Source organism: Alosa sapidissima, chromosome 24, assembly GCF_018492685.1.
Source record: "Alosa sapidissima isolate fAloSap1 chromosome 24, fAloSap1.pri, whole genome shotgun sequence".
Lineage (NCBI taxonomy): Eukaryota > Metazoa > Chordata > Actinopteri > Clupeiformes > Clupeidae > Alosa > Alosa sapidissima.
In genome coordinates, this window is record NC_055980.1 from 13,245,752 (window position 1) to 13,273,307 (window position 27,556).

General features: G+C 41.1%; 1 protein-coding gene across 4 annotated transcripts in view; it reads right to left on the minus strand.

Moving 5' to 3' along the window:
- scn4aa (sodium channel, voltage-gated, type IV, alpha, a) overlaps window positions 1-26,953 on the minus strand; it is a 45,326-nt gene extending 18,373 nt beyond the window's left edge. Inside the window, exons 1-14 of one of the 4 annotated variants that reach the window (XM_042082290.1) lie at window positions 26,834-26,953; window positions 12,417-12,720; window positions 10,309-10,427; window positions 9,750-9,839; window positions 9,282-9,410; window positions 7,917-8,008; window positions 6,896-7,177; window positions 6,448-6,511; window positions 5,826-5,967; window positions 4,753-4,953; window positions 4,203-4,358; window positions 3,554-3,686; window positions 2,121-2,359; window positions 1,232-1,405 (exon numbers count right to left, since the gene is read on the minus strand). In XM_042082290.1, the coding sequence (XP_041938224.1) occupies window positions 1,232-1,405; window positions 2,121-2,359; window positions 3,554-3,686; window positions 4,203-4,358; window positions 4,753-4,953; window positions 5,826-5,967; window positions 6,448-6,511; window positions 6,896-7,177; window positions 7,917-8,008; window positions 9,282-9,410; window positions 9,750-9,839; window positions 10,309-10,427; window positions 12,417-12,671 (2,076 nt within the window). In that variant the 5' untranslated portion in view covers window positions 12,672-12,720; window positions 26,834-26,953. Of the gene's footprint in view, window positions 1-1,231; window positions 1,406-2,120; window positions 2,360-3,553; window positions 3,687-4,202; window positions 4,362-4,752; window positions 4,954-5,825; window positions 5,968-6,447; window positions 6,512-6,895; window positions 7,178-7,916; window positions 8,009-9,281; window positions 9,411-9,749; window positions 9,840-10,308; window positions 10,428-12,416; window positions 12,721-26,833 lie in introns of all 4 variants that reach the window. The other 3 variants (XM_042082287.1, XM_042082289.1, XM_042082288.1) reach the window with 3 other exon arrangements.
- Window positions 26,954-27,556: the final 603 nt, after the last annotated feature.

A 27,556-nucleotide genomic window follows, 5' to 3' on the forward strand; every position in this document is an offset into this window, starting at 1 on the left:
CGTACACACAAACACACAGACAGACAGACAGACAGGCAGACAAACACACACACACACACAAACAGAGTCAACACAAATATACACCTCAGTTTAATGGATGCTTATCATAAAATAGTATATGATTTATAGTATATAATAGTATAAGTATTATTTATTACATTATAGTTTTATACCAAAACACAAAATCCATTATGTGGAATTATTACAATCAATATAATTAGGGCTGTCAATCGATTAAAAAAAATAATCTAATTAATTACATACTCTGTGATTTATCTAAATTAATCGCATATATAATTTTTGCTGTGAAAGTATTTTAAATATTTAAATTCAAATGAATCATTAAATAATCAGCATTAGTGACATTAAATTTCAAAAATACTTTTATTATTACTTTCACTGTTCAAATAATGGCCATAATAATCTATGATATGACCTAATATGCTGAGGAAATAAATTCAAAAGTGCTTCGGGAAGAAGTTTTTTTTAACATACAAGGCATTTCAGGTCACAGATATAACCTAGGGGACACAATGAAAATAACACTCCCCTCAATGTCAACACTATTTCTTTGCAGTGATGTGAAACTTTCGACTTGACGAACACCGGTGATATGCAAATTCCTTGCTGCAGACATTGTAGAGGACTTTATTTTAATCAACACTTTATTTTTATCAACACCATCAGGCGTTTTTTAAAAGTAAATGTTCCAATCAATGATCTAGGCAGCACATTTTCATCTCTCTCCTTCATTTTACAGTCTAATTGTTACTGACTAACGGCTCGGGGTCATAGGGAATCGATTAATCTGTGTTATTTTTTTTAATCAGTTATTTTATCTCAAATTAATTAATCGAAATTAATCAGTTATTTTGACAGCCCTAAATATAATATGAAGTGATTCTCAACAGTACAAAATACAAAGTCTAAAACACATTCTGGCACATACAGCTGGGCTAGCAAAATGGATGCTATTAAGATCCATTCACACCAGTAGCGATAACAATGAAGATTACTGTACATAACATATAAGCGTCCATGCTGACCAACAATAAAGAAAGTCTCCTAGTGTTGATGAATGAATGTGATGTTTACAATTTGATGGATTCTGATAGACTGTCAGCTTTTATCAGTCTCAAAATTTCTTTGACACTAGTGATCCCCGGTGATACTGTTCTTCATGTTGTCTGGTCAATGTGTCAATGTGTTGTCCGGTGTAATCGGAGCTTACCAAACGGAAGGACCGAAGTACTGACAGGCCCTGGACGTTGGCCAGGCCCAGCTCCACCAGACTGAAGGTGACAATGATGCTATCAAAGACGTTCCAGCCCACCTGGAAGTAATAGTAGGGGTCCATGGCTATCAGCTTGAAGACCATCTCAGCCGTGAAGATACCAGTGAAGACCTGGAGGAAGGGTAAGTAAGTAAGTAAGTAAGATTGATTTATTTAGCACGTCATGCACACAGATAACACAAAGCATTGGTAGCACTGAAGAGGAGAAAGGGGAAAAGGATTCCAGAGCAAGAAATAACCTTTTCAGACAGAGTAAGTTATTACTGTAACATATCTGTTTATGTAATGTGTCTAGTGAGGGCAAACTTTTATTTAGGGAAACTCATAGCATGTGGATTATTCATGAGTCACATTTCAACCCATTAACAGGTTGCCTCAGGAACACAGGAAAGGTTGGAAGTTGAACTCAAATATTTCTCCTAAGTCTCGGACTCTACTTTTAAATCCACCTAAACGACACCAGACTCTTGTACTTGTATACTTAAATCAACCCAGATAGCACCTGAATCTCAGACTCTATCCTTAAATCAAACCACATAGTGCTTGGCTGACTTTTCATTCCAGGTGGTCTCTTTAAAAACTAACTGGCTACGGACAACAGCTATATGGGCTAATTTTCATCTAACTCGTTTAGTTGAATAATTCTTATAATAATTCTTATAATACTTAATAATTCTTAAGTAATTATTAAGTAATTTTCATCGACTCATTTAGAGCATTTAGTATGTTGATCAATGAGCACTGGCCCCTACTAAGCAAAGAAACAAACAAACAAATACATGTGACTTTAAACTATGTGATGTGTGGCGGGCAGGCCAGGGCGTACCAGGTTGCCCACTGACAGCATGTGGTCAAACTCAGGGCTCATGGGGTAGTGTTCCATGGCCATGAAGAGTGTGTTGAGCACGATACAGATGGTGATGCCCAGGTCCACGAAGGGGTCCATCACCACAAAGTTCACCCAGTTCTTGAAGATCACCCACGGCGGGCAGCAGTTCCACTTGAGGAAGATGTCGGCGAACTTGTACCAGCCGGGTGGACAAGGCCTCTGAAGCTCCTCCAGCTCTGTGTGACAAAGAGAGAGGGGTGGAGAGAGGAGAAAGAGAGAGAGAGAGAGAGGTAGAGAGAGAGAGAGGGGTAGAGAGAGAGGGGTGGAGAGAGAAGAAAGGGAGGTAGAGAGAGAGAGAGAGAAGAGGAGGAGGAGGAATGAAAGACAGAGGACAGTGAGAGATAAGGAGAGAGAGAAAGGAGGAAAAATGAGTTTTGAGTTATCACTGTAACAGATAGACCAAAAGGTTTCACTTTCAACAAATTATTATCATAATCCATTGACTGAAACCTATAAGTGGTTTTAATAGTAACATTAACTGTAACATGTAATCTTGCACAGAACTTACTTTTTATAAGATGATATACAAATTATTTTGCACAATTAACTTGGTTCTATATCTGCAGAGTTAATTGTCTTACTCTTAATTAAGTTTGAAGTACCGGTAGCTAAATATACATGAATGAGAACCACATAGGAGTCAGGCCTTGACACAAATAAAGCTCTGTCCACACAAACTCAACTCATTTACTCTAAAATAGCCTCAAGCTTATCACTAGCGAAGGGCACAGTCCTGCGTGTAATCGGGATTTCTCCAAACACAGAGCCGCTCACCATCTCTGCCCCCGGTCGCCGTCCACACAATGCTGCCCCAAAGCTGTGTCCGGCAAAGGCCGCATGTCCACTACTGAACACTAATCTAGTCAATTACAGCTCACATTAGAGCCAGGCGAGGTCTGGGCGCCTGCACTAAGCCCTGATGTATTTAAAAAGCTGCCAGAGTGATCTCAGGGGCAGACACAAGCATGCTGCCGCACAGTGATGGTCAGATACACTAAATTAAACTGCTGGCAGAGATTCAGAGAGAGAGGGGGGGGGGGGGGGGCTAGGGCTGGGCTGTCACACAGCAAATGATGACAAAAAGGGAGATTTATTATTTATAATGCTATGTGATGAAGACAGATGAAGACAGATGACATTGATGATAATGATGAAGATGATGTCAACTAGGGTGGTAATAATGATTGTATTATGAGATGTTCTCACTGCACAAACTTTTTAACACATTGCTCTCTGCTGCCCCTCAGTAAGCGTGGCCAGAAGTGGAACTGCAGCACAAGTGGCTGTAGAGAACTGTACAACTCCTCTTCCAGCTGGAGGCCCATTTGTCTCTGGCAGTGTGTTAAGATCCATGTGTGTGTACTCTGTACCTTCCATGGCGTTAGAGAGGACCGTTAGGGCACTGGCTGTCCGTTTGCCCAAGCCTGGCTGCTCCAGGTACATCATGCTGTGTTTGGACCCAATGGACTTTGCATCTCTACTCTTGTCATCGTCTGTGCATACCTACACACACACACACACACCCACACACACACACACATTAGCAAGTTGTAAATACGGTCATATTGTATGTTAAAATGGGTTTAACTAGTAATGGTTACTGGAGATGAAGTAAGTTCATCCAAATATATTAAGCACCTGCACTGACACAGTATGACAGCAGCATGATAAACAGAATCTTGAGTAGACCGTTTGGAGTTTGTTTGTTTTTTTAGGTAAAATTTCATTAAACAGATATGGTTATTTCATATAAAAGTAATTCTGAAAACACTATCCTTAATGTTTATATGAAATATTAACAACATAAATCAAATTTTGATTTAAAAATTGCCCTGTTACTGTGCACAAATTTTACTTCTAGTTTCTAATTTGAAATGTTCTATTCTTAAGCTATGGAGTTATTTGTATTATTATTATGGAGTTATTTGTAAAGTGTCACTATAGTATGTGTGTAAAATGTGTAAGCCTTTATGTTCATAGCTACTACCAAAATCACTATATATTCATAAGAATCCTCACTTCTTTTTCTGAAGAGACTCTGTTGATGACAAATCGTGGAACTATTCTTCCATTGCAGTCCTTTATGACGTCATCGTCTTGGAGACTGCGTGTGTCATTGGTGCCTCGACTTTGGCTCCGTTGGCTAGTCAGAGACATCTGACTCCCCACAATCATCTGCTGATATTCCAATAGCTAAGTAAGCATCAAAGCTTGAAAAGTACTGCAGATCCTACCACTACTACATCTACTGCCTGCCATGGTTCAACCACTTATGTTTTGGTGTCACGGGTATGCTGGTGACTATGCAGCTCCGTCCGGCATTTCTAGAACGTTTTATAAGAAGTTGTCACCTAACCTTTCATATGAAAAAGTAAACACTAAATAATAAATGGTAAATATCAATAAATAATAATTAACAACATAAATAAAAATAACTAAGCACCTAAAGTGTCCTAAAATTAAATAAATAACAATAAGCAAAATAACTACTAAATTACTACTAACTAACTAACACACAGTCTCTATTCCTGTTCTCTCTAGCAAGTTTGATAGGAAGTTGTCACCTGACCTCGTCCTCTTGGTTGTGGAGTTGTTCTAGAAGCCTCTGGAACTCCTCCTCCTTCTCTTTAGCCTCGGCCAGGGTGGCCGCGTTCTGCTCGTCATACGCCATGGCAACCACGGCCAGGATGAGGTTGATGAGGTAGAAGGAGCCCAGGAAGATGACCACCACGAAGAAGAGCATGTAGGTCTTTCCTGCAGCCCTGAGGGTCTAAACAGAATCTGAGACTCAACAACTACGGCAACTGATATAGGACATTTTACCCAGATCTATGCATCTGATTTCATAACATCTCATCTCAAGTCGAAAACTACAGTACCTTTAAGATGTTATTGCTGTGTGATGCAATGTGAGTTGATTGTGTAAATAACATATACTGTATAAATGTGGTAAAAAAGGGAAGATACTATCAGGTAGGATATCCATTTTCATGCCTCTTTTTTGTTATTGTATGCTGTGTTATTGTCTGTTCTGTCATGTTGGAAATAAGTGTTCTTACTTTCACAAGTTATCCCTCAGATCTACACTGTGTCCTCTATATCAATAAAACCAATCAATACATCAATTAATTGATTAATTAATTGATTAGATGTACGAAAAAACATGTACAGTTTAGCCATAATTATTTACACCTATGGTAAATTAAAAAAAAATGTATGCAGTTTTTTTTCTCTGCCTGGAAATGATCATTCTATCTATTTCTATGCTATGCTTCCCGCCCAAGTTTAATAAACAAGCCAATTAGGTGCCACATTACTACTGGCTCAAAAGTACTGCATGTTTCCAAACTTGGATCAGCCAATCCACATGGACGACATGGTTTGTGGCCATCTGTATGGAGACTTATTATTGTCTTCTTTGTGAAAATATGTCTAGAAGGGAGCACATTTCACACGCAATATTAAAAGGGTGTGGCAGCCAATTAATGATACTTTTGGCTGAAGTAGCAAGCCTAGCATCGACCATTGAAAAGAATTTAGGTGGTACTTCCTCACTATCTCTTGGTCTTTATACCACAATACCTAAACAGTCAACATAAAAGCATCAATTAAATACCATAGCCATAAATAGTCCATACACACCAGCTGGAAGAGGTTCTCCCAGTAGTCTTGTGTCATAAGCCTGAAAAGGGCCAGGAAGGCCCAGCCAAACGAGTCATAGCTGGTGTATCCGTAGTTGGGGTTCCGCCCGGCCTTCATGCAAACGAATCCTTCTGGGCACTTCCTGTCAGCAGGGGGAACAGTGAAGCATCTGCACGCACGCTGTCATCTCCCTGGCCCTGAGGCTAAACTTTCAACCACCCTCTGTCGCCCATTGCAAAGTTCAGAAAATGTATGCTGAAATATAGTATCAAACTGATTTAACTTTACTAAACTGAATGAAATTGAAGGAAAGGAATTGGGCCCTAATTTAAAAGATGGGCCAAGTGCCTCAAGTCCCTCAATAAGTTCATGCATGAACTGACTTGTGGGAGCACTGATCAGCATGAGTTGATGAGCAACATTTGTGCTTAGGATCTTGGTCATGGTATTAAATTAGCTAATAGACTTTACCTTCTTATAAAATTAGATTAAGTTTGACTTTAGACTTGTCTCAAACATGACCAGCAATGACTTTCCATTGCTTTTGTCCCACACAAAACAGTCTGTCTGGCTGTTGTGTAAGGGTAGCTGAGGCCTATGGCACTAATAAAGACACACATACCCAGCATCTGAGCTGTTTCCACACAGCAGGGCGTCCAAGCTGCCTTCTAAGAAATACTGATTCTCTGAAAAAGAGAGAAAAAATAAAGAAAGAGAGAAAGAAAGAAAGAAAGAAAGAAAGAGTTAATAAAAAATATTTGAGGAGGAATCAAGAGAGAAGAAGATAACTACTCTCATACCTGGACTAGAAACAAAAAAAAATCTTGTTCTTGGACAAATTTAGTGGGCGGTGGTAGTGTAGTGGTTAAGAAGCTGGGCTAGCGTGTAGTAGTCTGAAAGTTGTGGATTCAATTCTCGGCTTCCACCTTTGTGCCCTTGAGCAAGGCACTTAACTCCAAGTTGCTCCAGGGACAATGTAATCCCTTGTAATATACAGTAGTTAACACAAAGCTATTGATTAAATTTAGGTGGTGGCCATATTTTTCTATGTATCAATTATAGAACAGTACCTTCGTTTTCTATGTAGGCTTTGAAATCAAAGGTGCTAGTCTCGTTGACAGTGGCGTTGTAGGCCATGGTGGTGTTGTAGGCCATGGTGGTGTTGAAGAAGTCATCAAACATGGTGTCGGTGTCGTTGTGGAGGGGCCAGCGTATGCACTTCTGCCGCAGGTTCCCCATGAACAGCTGCAGGCCGATGAGTGCAAAGACGGCAAGAGCGAACACCGTCAAAATCATCACGTCGCCCATCTTCTTCACTGACTGGATAAGAGCTCCAACAATGGTTTTCAAACCTTTACCAAGAAAGAAAAAAAGAGAGGAAATGACTGAGGAGAAGAATTTGTCTGAATTTGTTCACGAATATCAAAATATCACATGTCAAGAAAATGCATGTATCAAAATAGGATAAAAAAAAGCTCCAGCAATGGTTGTTAAAACCATACCCCCTCACAGAGGGGAATAACATAAAGAAATGAAGCACAGCATTTATGTGTAATCATTTAGCAAAATTCATATGTAAACAAATTTGCCATGTTCTTGACATTGAAAAAGAAAACATTATAATATGACAATTCAACAAGGCTGTAATATAATATAAAGATACACCTTTGTGACTAAGATGTGACCTTTGACCTTACAGTGATCCTTGACCTTGGTTAATACCTTACACCAGTACACAGCTAAGCAAACATCTTTATTAATATTAGAATGACTTATGCTTATCAATTTGTTTAATTCTTCTACAGATTTACATATTTTTATCCCATTGTAATGTATAGTTATTGTGATGGTAATTGTTGCTATTACTGTGATATTTTCTATTTTAAGTTATATCATAATCATAATACAAATGACAAAAAATATATAACTGTTGTGCACATTATAATTCATGTTGTTATAGATTTTTGTAAGATTCTCAATGGGTCACTTTGGATATTGGATGCTTTCTCATCTGCAGTGATTTTGCCAATGTGTGTGCTGTTTTGTGCGTATGGCAGGAGGTACCATATGCTGAAGTAATATGACACTCACCAGGAATCACTGTGATGGTCTTCAGAGCTCGAAGTACGCGGAACGTCCTCAGGGCTGACACGTTGCCAAGGTCGACAAACTCTGTGATGTACCTGACAGTTAACACAGTCAAATATCAGAATAAAAATGAAAGAGACACACACACACACACACACACACACACACACACACATACACAAACAAACAAACATAAAAGGTCAACATACTATATCATTTATCTGAATAAAGATACTGCTCACACACAATCACATACATAAAGGCTCAAACAGACACAGAGTGTATGTGCTTATATTAAAGTGTAAACTCAAACTGGATGATGATGACAGAGAAGTGTTTAAAGACACAGTGGCATGCGAAACATGAACTGAGTGCACTCTAGCCCGTTAAACAATAAATACTTCTCACACTGCAGTTTTATTTGGTTTGGTTGTTGAACATGAGTCTGTGCGCTTAGCTGTAAGTAAGTGATCTGTCCTAATGACGGCTATTTTTAAGGCTGTCCAGTCTAAATGGCAGTACAAGTTAACAGTCATAGAGAAGAAGAGGCTTGACCAGTGCATCACTTTAATTAATCACGTTACTTAAAGCGCACATAGAAACAACCTTTTAAATGGCACACAGATCTGTGTATAGCAATATGCCAAAGAAGTTTGATGAAAAATACCATCATCTTACCAGATCAGTCAGTGCAATGACACTGACGTAAGTTGAGAAACCCAGGGTGATCCGATCATGCAAAAATGTTACACATTATGGCACAATACTGCAATGTTGCCAATTTTACACTGTAGTCTATCTCGTTGTTCGAGTCATGTTCAAGTCATGAATGCAATAATGTGCCGACAATTTATTTTTCCCTAGTCCAACTGCTCTCAGAACTGTTCATTTTTCTCCATAGACAGTAAAAGAAAAAAAATGTCCCCCACTATTCAAAGTAGCCTTGTCAATTGTCATCATACTACTCACTTGTTGCCTCAACCTAATAAAATCCTATTTTTCGGGGAGTCCTGGACATTACCCTTGATTATATCATCTAGCTATGCAGCTACAGTAAATACTTAAAGAGTTAGAGTTAAGCGATTTTTTCCCTCACTAAAATGGAGGTGATGGTGACAAGGTTTACAGGTTGTGAAAACCGGCTGGCTGCACTAGTAAACGTTATTTGGCTGTTGGGTTCAGTGACGTCGGACTTAACAACCTGATTGCAATTCCAAGACATGGAATGATGGATAAACATTGCCATTTTTAGACCGAATTTCACAAACCTTGACAAGTAAATTATTGGCAATGACTGATAAAACCTAGGAACACTGTTCAAGTTCAGAATAATGTTAAATAATACTGTAAAAATGCAGATCTACTCACGCCATACTGATCACCATGAAATCCAGCCAGTTCCATGGATCTCTTAGGAATGTAAAGTTTCCGATGCAGAAGCCTCGTGATAAGACCTTTATCGACGCCTCAAAGGTATAAATACCAGTGAAAACGTATCTGCAATGATATACATATGCAAATTGTCAGAATTTTACAAAGAAAAAAAAAATACACAACTACAGTACCACCAGACAAGTCAGCATGAAAAAATGCCTAATTAGGTCTAGTTTACAAGTATACAACACTTATGGTAATGCACAGTTTGTTAAACAGTGTTAACTACATTATAAGCATTATCTCAACTTAAAGTGTATAAAAGTATCATGAATACCATAAAACAGTACAACTAGAAAAAGACCAGGCGATCATGTGTTGTGATTAATAGTAAAGAAATAACATTTATATATATAAAAAAAAAGTTATAAATAAAAATATAAGGTTGGCAGATGGACTTACTCGACTGTCTTGCTCCATGGCGGGGGGTTGCTCATGGTCATAAACACACAGTTCGCTAATATGGTGAACATGATGATCATGCTAAATACTGTAATATAGTCAAGGGTTTTGCATCTGAACTCTTCAGCCATAGACTATGCCATGTTTATGTTTTTGCTTAGTATATTTCAAACATAAAATAAAAGCTACAGACATTCTGTTCAAACAGAACAGAAATAGCAAAACTGCTTTACTGAATAGACTACATGAACCTTCCATCAATTCGTCATAAATAATAATAATCTGCTACATGCTACAATGTTACACATTTCTTACAGGACAAATACTAACTAACTACAGTAACTACCAGAATATCCACTGGTGTCTGTCATGTCTATGGACCTACCCTTGGTGTCCATGGGCTTGGCCCTGGCACCTTGGTGGGTGACTGCTTGCTAAAAGGGGTTCGAACTCCATGCTTTGTAAAACATCTTGAGACAAATTCAATAGTTATTGGTGCTCTATAAAGATATAATTGAATAGATTTGAACAGCAGTAGACATCTGAAATGAAAGGATATGAATGTATGAGTATTTTGATGGATCCTATTCGTAGAAGGTTAAAGGGGCTGAGAATGTAACAAGCAGGCTCAGCATTGAACCTGAAGATTGTGTTACCTTTGGTGATCACTATAAAGGTCTGCACAACAAGGAGATACAAAAAAACAGCAGGTTATTCATATTAACAAGGGATGCAACAATAGTAAACATTCTGGGTAGATTCCAGGTAGACAACAATTTGTCTGATAACCAATAGATACTGTTAGTTTGTCCACCTAATTTTTATTGTTAATTATAACCTGGGCAGGGAGTCAAAAATATTTACAATATTCACATGTTCAGCACATGAGCCACTCCGCACATAACACAATATTTAGCTAATGTGGCATTACAAATAATTATCAACCACTATCATTGGTAAATGTCATATTGTTGGCCAATCGACCAACACCACTTAACTAAGCCGGTAACCATGCAAGGCTGATATAAAAGTGCATCCCTAATATTAACAACACTTCTTTGGCTCAGTGTGGAACCTTCAGATTGTGTTTTGCTGATTACTATAAGGTATACAGCAGAGTGAAAAAATACATACACTCATATTCACAAAGTCATAAAGCATGGGAACACATCTTTTCCCCGTAACCATATAATTCCTGTGTCTTAGTGCCGGTAACATCTAAATGTAAGCAATCATTTGTAGAAGGCTGCAAGAATATTTTTATGCATGACTTCACACTTTCACACTTGACGCTCACTTTACACTGAACAACAGACATAAGTTCTGTCACATCAAGGACACACGCCACCCAGTGTGCAAATTAGCTTCGCACTATGCACAGTCATTAGGGGTAACTATGTGAAGTGTGTATCTTCTGGCCAAACACAGTTTTTGGCCAATCGACCAACACCACTCAACTAAGCAGATAACCATGCAAGGCTGATATAAAAGTGCATCCCTAATATTAACAACACTTCTTTGGCTCAGTGTGGAACCTTTAGATTGTGTTTTGCTGATCATTATAAAGGTATACACAGCAGAGTGAAACCTAAAAAAATCAACCTACGGGAACGCATCAACCAGGAACCATTAGAAGTACAGACGAAAAGTAGAATGTGGATCTGGATTGGTCACACACTGAGAAGAAACAAAAAAGAAATAACAAAACAGGTACTGACATGGAACCCTCAAGGCAAACGGGGAGAGGTCGTCCCAAGAACACGTGGAGAGGAAGCACAGAGCAAGAGTTCAAGAAGGAGGGGCTGATGTGGCAACAGCTGGAGAAGATGGCCCAAGACAGGAATACAAATGTTCCGAAAGGAACACAAAGGCCTAAGTGAAGTGAAGAAGTGATGTGAAGAGGACCTTCTGCAATAGATCCTGCAAGGATTTATCATCAAGGTCAAGGTTGTGGGGAAGGTTTTACGGCTCACCTGGCTCTCTTATCACATTCATTAGAGTGGACATTAACTCTGAACCAACTAAGCAAGCCACCCTCAACCCTTCAAACACCAAGTCCTTAGTCACAGATTCTTCTGCCAGTCAGGGCTAAGCAGACATTCTGACAGGCATTCATATACTCTGCATGAAGGAGTGACCGAAAAAGACTTTCCCTTGGTGAATGCTAGAAGCCTGAACTAACTGACCAAGCCACCACTACCTACCCCCTGCCCCCGGCACCACAAAGCATTACCTTCCACATTACAAGCCTGAACTAACTTAGCAAAAACCAACACCCATATCTCACCCCAAATATCAAAGAACACACACAGACTGAACAGAACAGCTTTGAGTTAGTAACAAATACCCAGCCACTGAAAAACCTTTTTGTACTGTACACACAAAAAATCTACTGTAATGTGTAATGCAATTATTTTTATATATGGATTTTAATTAAACTGCTATTGAAGAAAATATCCTTCAGGGAACTAGTGTCAAAGTCAAGTTGTCGGTATCAAACATTTCAAACCAAACCCAACCCTAGGCTTGATTTCTCATACATAACCATGCCCAACCCTAGACTTGATCCTCATACATAACCCAACCCTAGACTTTATCCTCATACATAACCCAACCCTAGACTTGATCCTCATACATAACCATACCCAACCGTAGACAGCCACTGACTTTCTGTTCTTTGAAGTAGGGGTCAATGTCCTCCAGGGGTGTGTTGAGCATATCATCCGGAGCGTCTCCATAGATCATGGGCAGGTTCTTCCCGGCCTCCATGTCCCTGCTGGGTCCACTGGGGCCGGGCGGCGGTTCTTCGCCCTCGAGCTCCAGCCGCTTGCGGTCCTCGATACGGCGCTCGATCTCCGCCAGAGACTCTGGGGTGAAGCGGCGGAGCACATGTGGGCCTTTGTGAGCTGGCAGGCTGGCCATCTTCGCATCGCGAAGAGATACCACCACACCGGGGAGGCTCAACAGAGAGCTGGAGGAGAGAGAGACATAAGAGATATCAACACAGTGGGGAGGCTGGAGAGAGAGCTAGAGGAGTGAGAAAGATATCAACACACTGGAGAGGAGAGTCAAAACCAGAGTCAGCGAAGGTCAGAAACAGAGAGTTCCCATTATGAAAAATGTCTGCGATACATAAAGAAAGTTTTGGGACACTTCACTGACCACTCACACTCATACAAACCTTTAAACCCAGCCATCTAGCGCCACCAACGGGTCAAAATTTGGCCAAAAGGTATGAAATTCGGCACACTGATTCAGGACCATCCCATGATCACTCTTACCAATTTACAGAACTATATGCTAAACACTCTAGTGCCACCAATGGGTCGAAACTGGACTTACATTCACACATGTGACCATTGAATTCACAGATCAGGCACCGTTGGAATCCCTGGACCGATCTGAGTTCAATGACCCCTATTACATCATTTTCCACCATATTGGACCTCCGCCATATTGGATTTAGTACAAACTTTACAAAAAGTTTCAGCACTCACAAATTTCATTCGATTTTGAACTTGCCGGACATGATCTTCAGACCGAGCCGCACAAATGGTAAGTTTTGAGTCAAGTCAAGTTTTGACTGTGAGACTGTGAGATTTTGACTGTGAGAGCAAATCAAATATGGCAAATGTGTCCTTCACCCTAAAACACCAAGGTTGTCTTAAGACTGAAAGAGGAGAGGAAAGGGAGAAAGGGGAAGAGATACCGCCATACTGGGAAGGCTGAACAGAGACCTGGGGGGTAGAGATGCGCGGATCGGGCGGATGACGTGAAGAAATATAATATTTTAATTAAATTCGGGCGGGTGGCGGTTGAACCAATCAAACGCATCACCCATATACATTAAAACAACCAGCGGATGGCGGGCGGGTGCGGTTTTGAAAATTGGTCAAAAAACGTTGGTGCGGATGGATGACAAGTTTTGCTATGCGGTTACGGTTGAAATAATAGCCCATTCACGCATCTCTACTGGGGGGTGGGGTTTGTTGGAGAGAAAAGTCAGTTGGAAAAGAGTGATAGATGAAATTGAGACAGAAAGATGAAATGAATAGAAATAAGAGATACCAACAGCTTTGGTGTGTGTGTGTGTGTGTATGTGTGTGTGTGTGTGGGGGGGGGGGGGGGGGGGGGGGGGGGGGTTGCAATGTTGTGCGCTATGCTCTCCACAAAACAGCACAAACTGGCTCATACTAGAACAGTTGGGGAGTTGGGGAGGAATTGTTCAAGCTTCACTGAGTGAGAGACAGACAGACAGAGAGAGAGAGAAACAGAGAGAGAGAGGCAGACAGACAGAGAGAGGGGGGGAGTGATCAGGATCATAAACACAAACTAGAAAATGAAAACATACTGTATATTAACATAAAATGCAAAACAAACTTTTATTTGATAACAGTTGGCAGAAGTCATAGTTGATAACAACTGACAGTTGAAATGGCTGAACAGTTAAATAGTTGAGTAGTTTAAATAGTTAAATTATTTAATAGTGAATTATTGTAGTGAGGATATTTATTTTGAAACAGTTGTGGGCAGAGGAAATAGTTGAACAGGATCTGTAGAGCCAGATTGTATGTTTAAAGCCTGAGACAGAGTATATAGTTTAAAAGTTAAATATAGATAGTGTAATGGATGTTGATAGACAGAAAGTTGAATGGATGTTGATAGGCAGATTGTTTAATGGATGTTGATGGGATAGTTTAATGGGTAGATGAGTGAATGGTTTGAAGAGGATGAATGGATAGAAAGTTGGATGGAATGTGCCTTATATCCTTGTAGAATGGAGATACACAGAGAGAGTTGGCCTAATTGAGCAGAAAGCAGTTGATACAGGTGCAATCAGTTTAACTAGCTTTTTGATGGGACTTAGTTGAGCAGCTGGAAGTTGATACAGGTGCAAATCAAGTTAATTAGCCTATTATGATGTCATAGTCCCCATACAACGTATATGGGGAAAAATAAGCTTGTTTTTTATTAATATCTCAAAAAGTATAAAGTTTACAAAAGTGAAAAATACATTCCTCAAGTCTCCTTTTCAAGACGTTAAACGGTTGAAGCTGAATTAGACGCAGAAATTTGGTGGGAAGAATAAGAAGAAGAAGAAGAAGAAGAAGACTTAGGATAACAGAACAGTGTATTTTCATGCACTGTAATATATCCCCACATTCCCAGTGCATCTCAGAGCATCTACAATGAGCCTGAGGTGGTGTGTGTTTGCGTGGAGGGGATGGAGTGGGCTTGTGTCCTCATTCCATACCACTGGGGATTCTCTAAAGTGAGATGGCGTGGCAGGATGTGTGAAAAAAGGAGTGAAATGATAGAAGCTAAGAGAAAGAGGAGTTGATAAAAAAGGCTTTCTTTTATGTTCACTCTAGACTGGGTGTGCTCCACTGAGCTGAGTACAGAGATGGGATGGCATGTATATAGAGGAAGCGAGGAGAAGGATAGGTAGTCATGGGAAGAGGAGTGAGAACCACAGGAGTTTCCCAAAGAGCTGAGAGCTGTGCTAAGTGACAACTGCAAAAATAACAACAGGTGCCATTTTTGTTGTACACATTTACATCCCTGTTTACTTTTTGCAATACTGTAACAGGAGGAAAGTAACAGGAAAAAGAAATAGCGCCAGAGATTGAGAGTGAAGAAGAAAAGCTTGCAAGGAAATGGCAACTACCACAAAAACAATTTGGATGAGAAAATCTATGTATAAAAATGTATGTACAAAATAAACACTATACATATTAATCTATGTAATCTATATACCCAAATATATTTTCAGGCATTATAAATTGAATCGACAGATCCTGATCCATAGAATAACCCTTATCCTCTCCTTGGGTGGCAGAGACAGTGATGACATGTCTGCGGTTATCAGTGTGTGTCAGTGCACTTGTACTGTATGTGTGTGTGTGTGTGTGTGTGTGTGTGTGTGTGTGTGTGTGTGTGAGAGAGAGAGAGAGAGAGAGAAAGAGAGAGAGAGAAGAGGGGACAGTCAAGGACAGTGACTGAGCTGGAGATTGATAGAGGGGGACTTCATGTAAATCCCATTGATGACATGTCACTTTAGCTCTTACACGCACCCTTCCTGGCACTGACGGATGCAAACACATGCAACCTCACCAACCACCACAGCACAGGTCAGAGGGGACACTTAACAAGACACTTACAGTAACACAATGACTGCTTTATGGTATTAAACACAGGAATGTAGGCTTTAAGAGCCATTCACACCAAGAACGATAACTTTAACGATAATGGCAAAAAATGTATTGGGGATCACTTTCAGAGCAAACGATAAAAAGTTGACAGCCCATCAGAATCCATCACATTTTAAACATCACATTCATCTACACAAAGAGACACTTTCCTTATCGTTGGTCACTGTGAACGCTCATATGGTCATAGTTATCCTTGTAGCTACCGTTCCTGGTGTGATTGGCCCTTTATTGTGGATATACACACAGTTTTATGGTATTGTCAGACAAAAAGCAGTACTGTAAGTGAGAAGGTTCACCACACTATACTGTAGACTATGTGGCCATAATTGGGTAAAAAGGATAAAGTGTCATACTGTATGTAAGCCTTGAAGTATCTATGGAATAATCCACTAAGAGCCTACTGTAACATCATTCAGACATTTTGCTTTAAGGACCGTATCATTAAAACATATATCCACGTACATCATCAAATCTGTAATGTGACTTAATGTTAGTCTACAGCTCTTTCTTTTCACTTATAAATATCTTCAAACCCACTGGGCGCCTTTTAGACTCCCATACTATGCCCTGACGACTTCATCAAGGCCCATGTAACAAGACCTTAAAAGTGCTATAGAGTGTTTATGAAGGTGCACTGACCCACAGCGTGTGTCGTGTATGGGGACTATGTGTTCAGTTCACGTAGTATGTGTAGTGAGTGAGTGTGAGGGCACATTACAACAACTTCACTCGCTGTGCTTCATTGCAGACAAAACAGGTTAGCAATTGTGCAGATGTTTTGCTTTTCAACTGACAAGCGGATTGGCATAACAGACTGAATTGCCTCAAGAGGAAAGGAAACAGAGGATGGGACTTTAAAACAGTTGAATCTAATTATCCAATTAATTGTTAAATCAGTCAATAGTCAGTCAGCTGAAAAAAGGTTCTTGTGGAAAGACATTGCAGCTTCACACCTGGTGGGAAATAAACAGCCTATACTGCATTAGTGATAGCGACACTGAGAGATCTAACTAAATCAGCTGTGTGATGTAAGACCGACGAAATGCTCAGACAGAGGTCAGTTGCCTGATGTCAATGGGGGCGTGGCTCTTTGACCTGATGATGTCATGTACAGTGAATGCCTTAAAGAATGCTAAGAAAATAGCAGTCAGTTAGCAACATAATGCTGAACATATACTGTATGAGCACAGAGTAAGGTGTTCTACTGTACACATGCATGTTTGTAGGCCTAAGTACGTGTTGTACTATGTGCTCCGGCATCCCTGTAGACTACACACAACTTTTCATCAGCGTTTCATATTCATCTCTGTAGGTGTCTCTGTTTATCAGGGCGCTCGTAGACCTTTCCCAATAGGATACACCCCCACAGTCTACCCCTACGCACCCTACCAACCCCTCCCCACCACCCGCCTTCTCCAGTCTCTTTCCCAGTAGTGATCTCTTTCTGGTGACTTTACCAGAGTGGTGACCCACATAAAAGTGTCAAGGTAATGACAAAGTGAGGAGGCCGGGCCCTCAGTCGAGAGTGAGAGCGCGAGCAAGAGAGAGCAGAGGAGGAACTTTCCCACAGTACCCAAAGAAACCCTCACATTACTGTCCCACATCAGGTTACTTATTAGCTTAGCAGACGCTGCCGCCCGCCGCCACCACCGAATGTAACCCCCCCCCCCCAACCTCCATTGGCTTGGCTGGCTCACATTGCTCACATCTTGCGTCTCTCTCTCTCTTTATCTCTCTCACTCTATCTCTCCGGCATGTTCCGTCAGCAATGGAGACCTACAAGGGCCTCCAGCACTGAGCCGCTGGAGCAGTTGAGGTTACAACTGCGAGCGGCCCAGGGCAGCCATTTTGTGTGGATAGGGTTTTTTGCCTGGGTAACAACTGAAAGGGGATCCAGATAGGGACAACACAGTTTGTGTTGTTTCTAACACATTTGTTTTAAGAGTATAACAACACATCAGATCCTTCTTTGAACGATGGGCAAAGTGTAAAGTCTTAGGTTTAACTAAAGCTAATTGAATACACAGACAAAATTAAACTCCATGGGCAAGACCTTAAACATGAACATCAATAAGTCTGCTCAATGCTTCCACATGCCACAGAATAACTAAAGTTCATGCAGGAGAACTTTGCTTGTGGACAGATTTTGCAAAGGGATCCACAAAATGTAAATGGCTGCATTGAAGTGACACACTAGTGCTATCTGAACAGAGACGTGTTACTAAAGGAGGGTGGCATGTTGTTTTGTGTAGTGCATTGCCTAAGACAGTAGCAGTGGCATTCTTGCTTCCTTTTGACCTGGGAGCTGGGATCATGGAGTATCAGGATACAGCAGCCTGCAATCAAGCATTCTCTCTCAATGACTCTCTCCAGCACTCACTCTGTTGGGCGGGCGTGCACACGCACACACACACACACACACACACACACACACACACACATAAAACACATGAAACAAACACACACATTTGAACACAGATACATTGACACACTGTATGGACCACGAGCATGCACGTACACACACACATGCATTGGATTCAACATTCATTTTGTCAGCGGCATTGCTAATCAGGGAGGGCAAGTAGGGCTTGTACACACACACACACACACACACACACACACACACACACACACACACACACACACACACACAACATATACAAGCATACCTTCACACACTTGATCTCTCTCATTTCTCTCCCTCACTCTTTCTCTAATCGTCACTCTTTCTCTCTATCCTCGCAATCTCTTTTTTCACTCACACTCAGTCTCTCTCGCTCTTTCCCTCTCTCTTTCTATCTAACACACACACACACACACACACACACACACACACACACACACACACACACAGATACAGTGGCTGCCCAGCTGCTGTAGGCCATCACGGTTGGGCGTCGGATTACAGAAGCACGATGACTCCGCTCATTCCTGACTCTCACTGGCCTCCTTCTCTCCGTCACATCCCACCGATAAACAGACCCGCACGCCAGGCCCCCTCCAGCACCTTAGGCAGAATCACTGAAAACTACAGAATACCCACCACAGGCTCACCAGAATCAATGAAACTACAGAATACTGTATCATCAACAACCTCACCAGAATCACTCAACAAACAACAAAATAGTGTTCAGCAAGCTCACCAGAATCACTCAAACAACCAAATATCACCAGCAAGCTCACCAGAATTACTCAAACAACCAAATATCACCAGCAAGCTCACTAGAATTACTCAAACGACAGAATAATGTTCAGCAAGTTCTAGAGTCAGTAATTGAGACCCTCAATAGGCTTACCAGAATCAATTAAACTATTGACTACCCTCTGCAAAGTTATTGGAAAGCCTAAAACTATCAAATAGCTTCATTAAGATAATAAGAATCGCTAATCAAGACCGTCAACAAGCTAACCCATATCACAAAAATATGAAATACTCTCGCATCATTAAAACTAATAATAAACGTATCCAGATAACTCAGATCACAGTCAGTACCATTAACCAGCTACCAAACCAACTAAACCAACCACCAAACTTTACAGGTTGTCCTGAGATACTACAATCTGGGCAAGATAGTCTGTATCACTAAAATAACTAATAAATAACTTAAGGAAGCTACATCACAACTACCAAAACAAGGAAACAAGCCAAATCAGCAAAATATGATCTGATCCAACAGAATGAGCACTTGCCAACCAAGCTAACCTGGATCACCACTACCAATGGAAATTCTAAGCACACTAACTTAGAAGGAACAAATTTCCAATAGAATCACATATCACAAACTCAATGAATTTTCTTACTATTTCAACTCTTTTATGAATAGACCAACTCAATATCAGTTCATGAACATGAAACTATTGACCAAATATTTAGACCAACAGCAGAAAATCAAGCCACAGAACAATCTGCCTTTCTACATTATCCTCAGCAACTAAAAAAAGGCCAGGCTCACTTATGCCAAACCCGTTCATAAACAACTGTAAACAACTAACGCTGCTCTCCCTTTTGTAAACAACTTCACTGCTTTACATATATAATTTAGAATATGAATAATAGTTGTTAGTGGTTAAATTCCAAGTATAATGTGTGTATAATGAATCATAATCTGACTTTGACTGTGTTCCTTAGAATAGCCTACAAACTACATTCAGGTAACTAATAACTTTCTTAATTCATCATAATACATTCTTAATTCATCGTAATACTGTACATTCCCTGTCAACCCAGCATGCATCCCCATGACCTCTAGTAAGGCAGACCATGAGCGAGGTGTAACTCGCCCTTTTTTCTACTCTTTTATCTATTGCCAGCTCTACATCAGTCAGTGCACACACTGACACACAGACACAAACACACACACGCACGCAGTCTTGCTCAGAGCCACCCAACCATGGACACACACACCTCCCTCCCTCCCTCTGCTCTCCCTTGGCGTGTGTTACATAGAGAGCCCCCATTGCCAGGGGGGAAAGGCTGCAAGAGACGGGTGCTCAGTCAGTTTTCCCACAACTATTAGGCTTCACTGTGCCATTCTGGGTGAGACCGTTAATAAGGCATCCGAACGCTGTGCCCTCTTTACCCACCTCTCTCCATCTATCTCTCTCATACAGAACATGTCTGGTTCTCTTTCCTCACATGTTCTATATATCTATCTCTCTACATAACGTGTCTGGTTCTCTTATCTCACATGTTCTATATATCTATCTCTCTACATAACGTGTCTGGTTCTCTTGCCTCACATTTTCTATATATCTATCTCTCTACATAACGTGTCTGGTTCTCTTATCTCACATGTTCTATATATCTATCTCTCTACATAGCATCGCTCTCTCCTCATAAGTTCGACCTCATATCTATCTATTAATCTGCACACGACAAAGCTCTAACCGTCTCCCTCTATCTGCACACATTCTTTCTCTGAGGAACATTTCTCTCTCTCTCTCTAACCGCACACACTCTCTTCATCTATCTCTGTTATGGATGTCTCTCTATCTTTTTTTATTCTCCCATCTCACCCTATATCTTTCCCTCTATAGTCTCTGTATCACCCTATATCTTTCCCTCTATAGTCTCTGTATCACCCTATATCTTTCCCTCTATATTCTCTGTATCACCCTATATCTTTCCCTCTATAGTCTCTGTATCACCCTATATCTTTCCCTCTATATTCTTGTCTCTGTATCATTCAAGCCTACACGTTTTGCTTCCTTTCCCTGTCTGCCTTCTCTATGTATCTGTTATTTCTGCATTAGTACTATCCATCTGAAACTCCCTCTATCACTCTCTTCATGTCTCTCTATCATTCTCTCCTCATCTCTCACTCTCTCTTTCCATATATCTCTCTATCACTCTATCCACCACAACAACCCTCCCCTCCCCCCATTATAAATCTCTATTACTCTCACTGTCCACATCTCTCTATATAACTTTCTCTCTCCACCACATCACAAGCTCTTGTCGTCTCCCTCTCTCTCCCACCACAGCATTTGTGTAACCTCTCCCCCCCCCATATCCATCCTTCTTCAGTTCTGATACCCTTCATCCCATGACGGAGGGGGTTTATGGACGCAGACGGAACTTAAAATATCCAACCTGGGGACGGATGTGTCACCCCCCCACCTCACCCCAGGATTATTGAAGACATTTCCTGATCGCATCATGTAAAGATGTCAGTCAAGAGGTTTGGGAGACTGAACCCCTTCCCCTGCTCCCCTCTACAAACACACACACACACACATCCTAAAATTGAGCTCTCCCAGTGCTACAAGAGGTGTGCTTATTTTGATAATAGAGGTGGCAAGTCAACATTAACCCGCAGGAGGGGACAAGTAGAGAGGTGTCGGGTGAGCGTTTGTGATCTCCCGCTCAGTGTTTTGATAAAGCACTTAAAGCACTTTGATAAAGTTCCTTGATGACAAGCTAACATTTGTGGCAGTGCTGGGGTGGCAGGCGCCCACTTGGTGACCTGATATCAACTGTGACTGCATAAGATGGCAACGCGTAACATCAGGTCAAAACCTTTACCGTTTAAAAGAAAAATATAATTTGGTGTGCATTCAAGGGACATATATTTGTTTACTAGTGCTTACTAATTACTCTCAACACAACCCCTTCGCTCTATAAATCTGTATTCTGTTAAGTCTTTTTTTAAATTTAGGCCATATGACTTATAAACTGCTAATTTCAATGTAAATGTAATGTTTATTGGTGTCACTGTAAGTCCCATTGAACCATAAACGTGCTTGGCAAGCAATTAACCAAGAACCAAGAATGAACTGATGCCTGCTTATTCATGACATACCTCAAACTGTTGAATGTAAACCTAATCACAAACCTCCCAGTAAAGACTGTTATAACATGTTTCAAGAAATTGACATTTCTAAGTTCCAGTATCTTGTTATTTATGTTGTTATTTATGTTGTCAAATAATCAGCAAATAACTTGAATCAATTTCCACTTGAGGTCAGTTAGTATAGAACGTAACACATTCATACAATTGCTTTTATTGAATGTATTGATTGGGTATATTTTAGACTGTGTGGATTCCTCCCATAACAGCTCCCTATGAAAGGAAACATGAACAGTAACTCAACCGCAGGCACATCCACATACGTGTCGCTTGTCATGTCACTGAAAGCCACAGGTCCACTCGGCGCCGGATATAGCCAGAGTATCAGACACTTGCCTGCCACTCTAGATGGTTTCAAAATGCAAGCTCTGAGGTTCCTCTCCGGAAACCAGGCTACACGAAACAGGTGCTGGATTTCTGGCACACGGACAAGCATCACCTATGATGAGCTCATGGGAAAGGAAAAAAGCCATACACATCTCAGCAAGGAGAGGAAATAACAGATTTGTCAGAATTCTTCTCCAGAGAAGAAACTGCCACAAAAGTCGATATGGCTTTATTTTAAGTGACCATTGTTGGCATGCACTCATTACCTAACTAAATAGTACAGCACACATGTTATATAACTATACATTGTAATAGCTGGGTAACATAAGAATGTGTACTTGCATAAGTAGTGAGCAGCTGAAGTAAGCTGGAAACGGTTTTAAAAGACAATATGGAATCAAAGAATACATCAATTAATGTATTCATCTCATCTATTTTTTATTATAATACAAGATGAACTGGAAAGCTATTTTTAAACCATACATACATACAAGCACACATACTGTGTAGCAGGCCTACAGTATGTGTAGCCTTGTCCAACTACAGCATTTTCCTTAGTACAGAGAGAATGTCGCTATCGTAGAGGCAACCATCTCTCAATAGCAATGTGGATAGGTATAAACCACTAAAATTAGCATGGCATCAAACCTAATCCCACAAACATGCACTGCAACAATCCCCCACCACAATTCACGGCTTAAACTTCACCACCACACCTGTCAGTATGCAGTCCATGGGAACGCCACACTCGCCCTAAACACCCCCACCCACCCCACCCACCTCGGGACTGTCTGAGTGTGTCTCAATCCACACAGCATCCATGTTGTCACACCTATAGCCATGTCTGGTATGTGGTAAGCTGTAAACGAAGGATCCCCTGTGCAAACAAGGGGTCTTTATCTGCGTGGCCCGGTGACATAGGCCGTGGCCTCCAGCCCCCCTTCACACACCAGTCTCTTCAACACCCTGCCACCCCCTGCTTAACCTTGCCCTGCTGCCTCTATAGGGGGCTAGGCCTCGCTAAGCCCCAGGCTAACCCCCCCTCACTGGGCCTTCACAAGTGGGGGTCCATCCACACTGAGGCACAGAGAGGAATCCAGAGGAGGAAAAAGACATTTACATTCATGCCATTCCCAGTACGAACACTGGACTTGATACGACTCACTGAAGACTATAGCATCCAGTAGGCTAAATCAGGAGGCTTAACATAGGAGGGGTTTTTTTTCTACCCAGTGCAGTGCGTAACATCCTCACTGATTTATGTGTCTCGGTCTACCTTGAAATATCTGTACTAAGGCTTAAATTTGATTGATCAATTCGTTGTCAACAATGAAATTAAATTGACAACTATTTTGGTAATCGGTTAATCCGTTTGTGTCATTTAAAATTGTATCGCTGAAGTTTCTTAGCCTGGTGACTTATAATTGGGATTCGTTTCCAACACTTATCGCGACATTATGAACTGTGGTGTTCCAGACTAAATCTTCCTGAAATAAAATCTAGGTGGGCGGGTGCTAGGCTACAAAACATGGCCTTTGAGGCCATAATCTTGACCTTTGGTTGACTGAATGACATTTTTCAGCATTTCCGTCCATTTTATCGATCAAACAACTAATCGATTAATTATGAAAATAATTGACAGATTAATCGTCTGACTATCATCAGAGTTGCAGCCCTAATGTTAGAACTTGAAAGCACCCTAGAGACCCTCCATCTATCCAACTACACACTTGGCTCAGCTTGCATTAAGTCACTGTGCCCCCTTCTTTGCCAATCTCTGCTTTGGCACAGTGCAATGCTACTGGTGGCGCCGTTGTTTGTGTCCACAGAGCCAATTTAGGTTGGGTAATGTACTACACACCCAAGCACTCACGACTATCAGCATTAGCAGATGTTTATGTGGTTTGTGTAAGACAGTGCCTGTGTGTGTGTGTGTGCATCATCAGGTAGCACACACACACCGTCAGTATCGTTTTAGATTCCATGTGATCCAACCCTCGTCTGTAACACGGACGAGGACGTGTCGCCATTACGGAGAAAACTATGACTGACCATCACCAGTTAGAAGAGCCTAAACAAGTTCACATATGTGTCGTCCAATACAATATCTCACAGGTAAACCAGCCATTATACAACTTCTGATCGGCTCATTCCAATCCATCCCTGTTTAAGAGGGCTATATTATCGCTACGCTTTTTAATGTTCCCAGAAAGCAGAGAACATGTAATGAGGAAAAGCTGTGGGGTTTTTTTGTGATGACTTTTTATTTTGATAGCTTCAACCTCAGCTCACCTTTTGCCCACATTAGGGAGAGGTGGTGGTGGGGGTATGGGGGTGTCTTACCCCCGTCGAATCACATGGTACCTCGGCGATAGAAACTCAAAACCAACACCCTCACCGTCCAAGAGCATGTGATGGTTTATGCTCCACACTTGCACACACACACAAACAGACACACACAGTCAAGAAGGAAAGTTCTCACACTCGTAGACAACATGGAAAGGTTCACACACATAATGTCTGACTGTATAAAAAGTGGTGTCACACTACCAAACAAATTTTAGCAATGCATGGGATCATGTCATGTTGGAAATCTGAACATTTGTCAAAACAAAACAAACAATAACACTCAAAGAACAATTTTCAAAATTATGTTCTGTGAGTTGCTACTTGCTACAGCAACGGAAAAACAAAAACAAGTGTCTGGTTTAAAAAATCATTTGAAACATCTCAAGGGCTATCATCCATGAACTGCAAAATTGATTTATCCGGGTAAAACAATGTCATAAATTCAGCAATTCACAAACCATGACGACCGTTAAAAAAAATCCTGTGTTGGACAGCCCTTTATCAATTGCTTTAGCAAAATTATGAAGGCTTATGATGTTTCATAAAAATCTACGTGACACAGACTGATGATTGCGCATTCATGAGAGTGTGCAACGTACTGTGTGTGTACTGTAAGTATGTGGTTCATATGTAGCCTAGTTAGCGTGTGTAATGGGGAGGTGGTGGTGATGATCAAGTGTGTGTGTGTGTGTGTGGGGTGGGGGGGGGGGGGGGGGGGCACAACCCGATCTCCCCAAGTCAAACGACAGCCCAGGGACCCGAGAGGCACCAGTGCCTCCATCACCCTACACCTTGGACTTGGGCAAGGTGGATTAGCGAGGACACAGGCACAGCGGGCACAGCTAGCAGCAGCAGCAGCACCACCAGCACCACCAGCATCAGAGCGCTGAAATGAAGACAGGAGCTAAAAATACTCGGAGATCAGCCCAGACTCCTTCTGGAGGGGAGAACCGGCCGCACAATAGATAGCCAATAGGCCGCCATGCTCTGGTGTGGTAAGTCCAACAGTGGACAAAAATGGTGGTGGTGGAGGGGGGAAGAAAGGAATTTGTTCCCATGTACATCATCAGGTGAATGTCAGGTGTCCGCAGTGTGAGGGGGGGGCTTACAAAAAGAGGGAGCGAGAGAGAGAGAGAGAGGAGTGAAAGAGAAAGACAGGAAGGGGCTGGAGGAAAAGATGATCAATCACTCTGACAGACCAATGGATCATACATGTATGACACATCCTGTTCCATAAATGAACTCTGCGATTTTCTTTTAGCATTATTTGGGTTCAATTGGGTTTTATTTGTCCCACATATAAATAAAGCATCTTGTATTGCGCACAAATCATAGCCAAGGCTATTCCCTTCCTCTAAATGTCTCTCTAAAACATATGGAAAATCAACCACAAAACATAGCCTATCGTCTCTGGGCCTTTATACATGTTTTTGACCAGCAAGGTAAAAGACCAGCAAGGTCAATTGTGTGGCATGTTATAATTTAATTAATTTACCGTCCACCTGCATTTTCAAAAATACACAAAGCCAAAAAACTAGGTTAAGAAAACAGTCCAAACATGGTGATATATGCCCAATTTATCCTCAAGAGTTCCATACAGGTGCACAACCACTATTAAATAAGAGTGACTGAAAAGGCGGCATTCAGCCAACTAAACTTCTACAATGACTGACTGAGCAAACAACAAAAAATTGTCAGCACTAAAAATGTCAGTCCTATCAACACAGAGTTAGACCACATCAATAGCTGCAATATAGGCTAAAGTCTAAACTCACGCAATCTAAATCACCTGACGATAAATAGATCAATTAACAGATATAATGACAAATAAAAAACAGAACATTACCTTACTCAGTTAAATAAATATATGTCCACAGAACACAAGGTATAACCCGTTGGTCTTCTGTCAAGTCTTTGGGGATCAGAACTTACTTCTCCCTGTCTCAGGCCAGCGCGAGCTCCAGGACAGCTGTTGCTGACGCAGTGGGGTCTTGGATGAAACCTGACCGTCGCTTCAGGTAGGATCATCACGTCAAAATCTTTCTGACACTTCGCTTGCAGGGTGTAGTTGACTTTTTTCCCACGGAGTACGAACGGTTTATGATATCTCAATGTGTTCAAGGTGTCAGAAATACACGTGGAGGGTTTTTTTTATTACAAGATAGCGTGATTTGTTTGACCGAAAAAGTTAAGGAACTGGAATGATTGGGTTTTCAATGATCAACCACGTTTTCCATGAAACGATTTAAATATTCTTGATACGAATTTTGTTTGTCGATTATGTTCACTTCTCTCGCATTAAGGTCGACCACGTGCAAATGTCTTCTCACAAACACTTGCGTTCTCAGCATGTTTGAAGAGCCATGGGTTCTAAATCATTTGGTGCAACGACGTGTGCATATTCGTGCAAATGGGTTTTGGTTGCATTTGGCTATATTAGATTGTAGATAGTGCAAAACCTTCAGCCTATACTGAAGTGAGACACTTGCAAATAAACGAACACCTAGATAGTGACTTCAAAGTGCGTGATATCGGGTGTCGCCAACGTTTTTTTTTTAATGCCAGATGC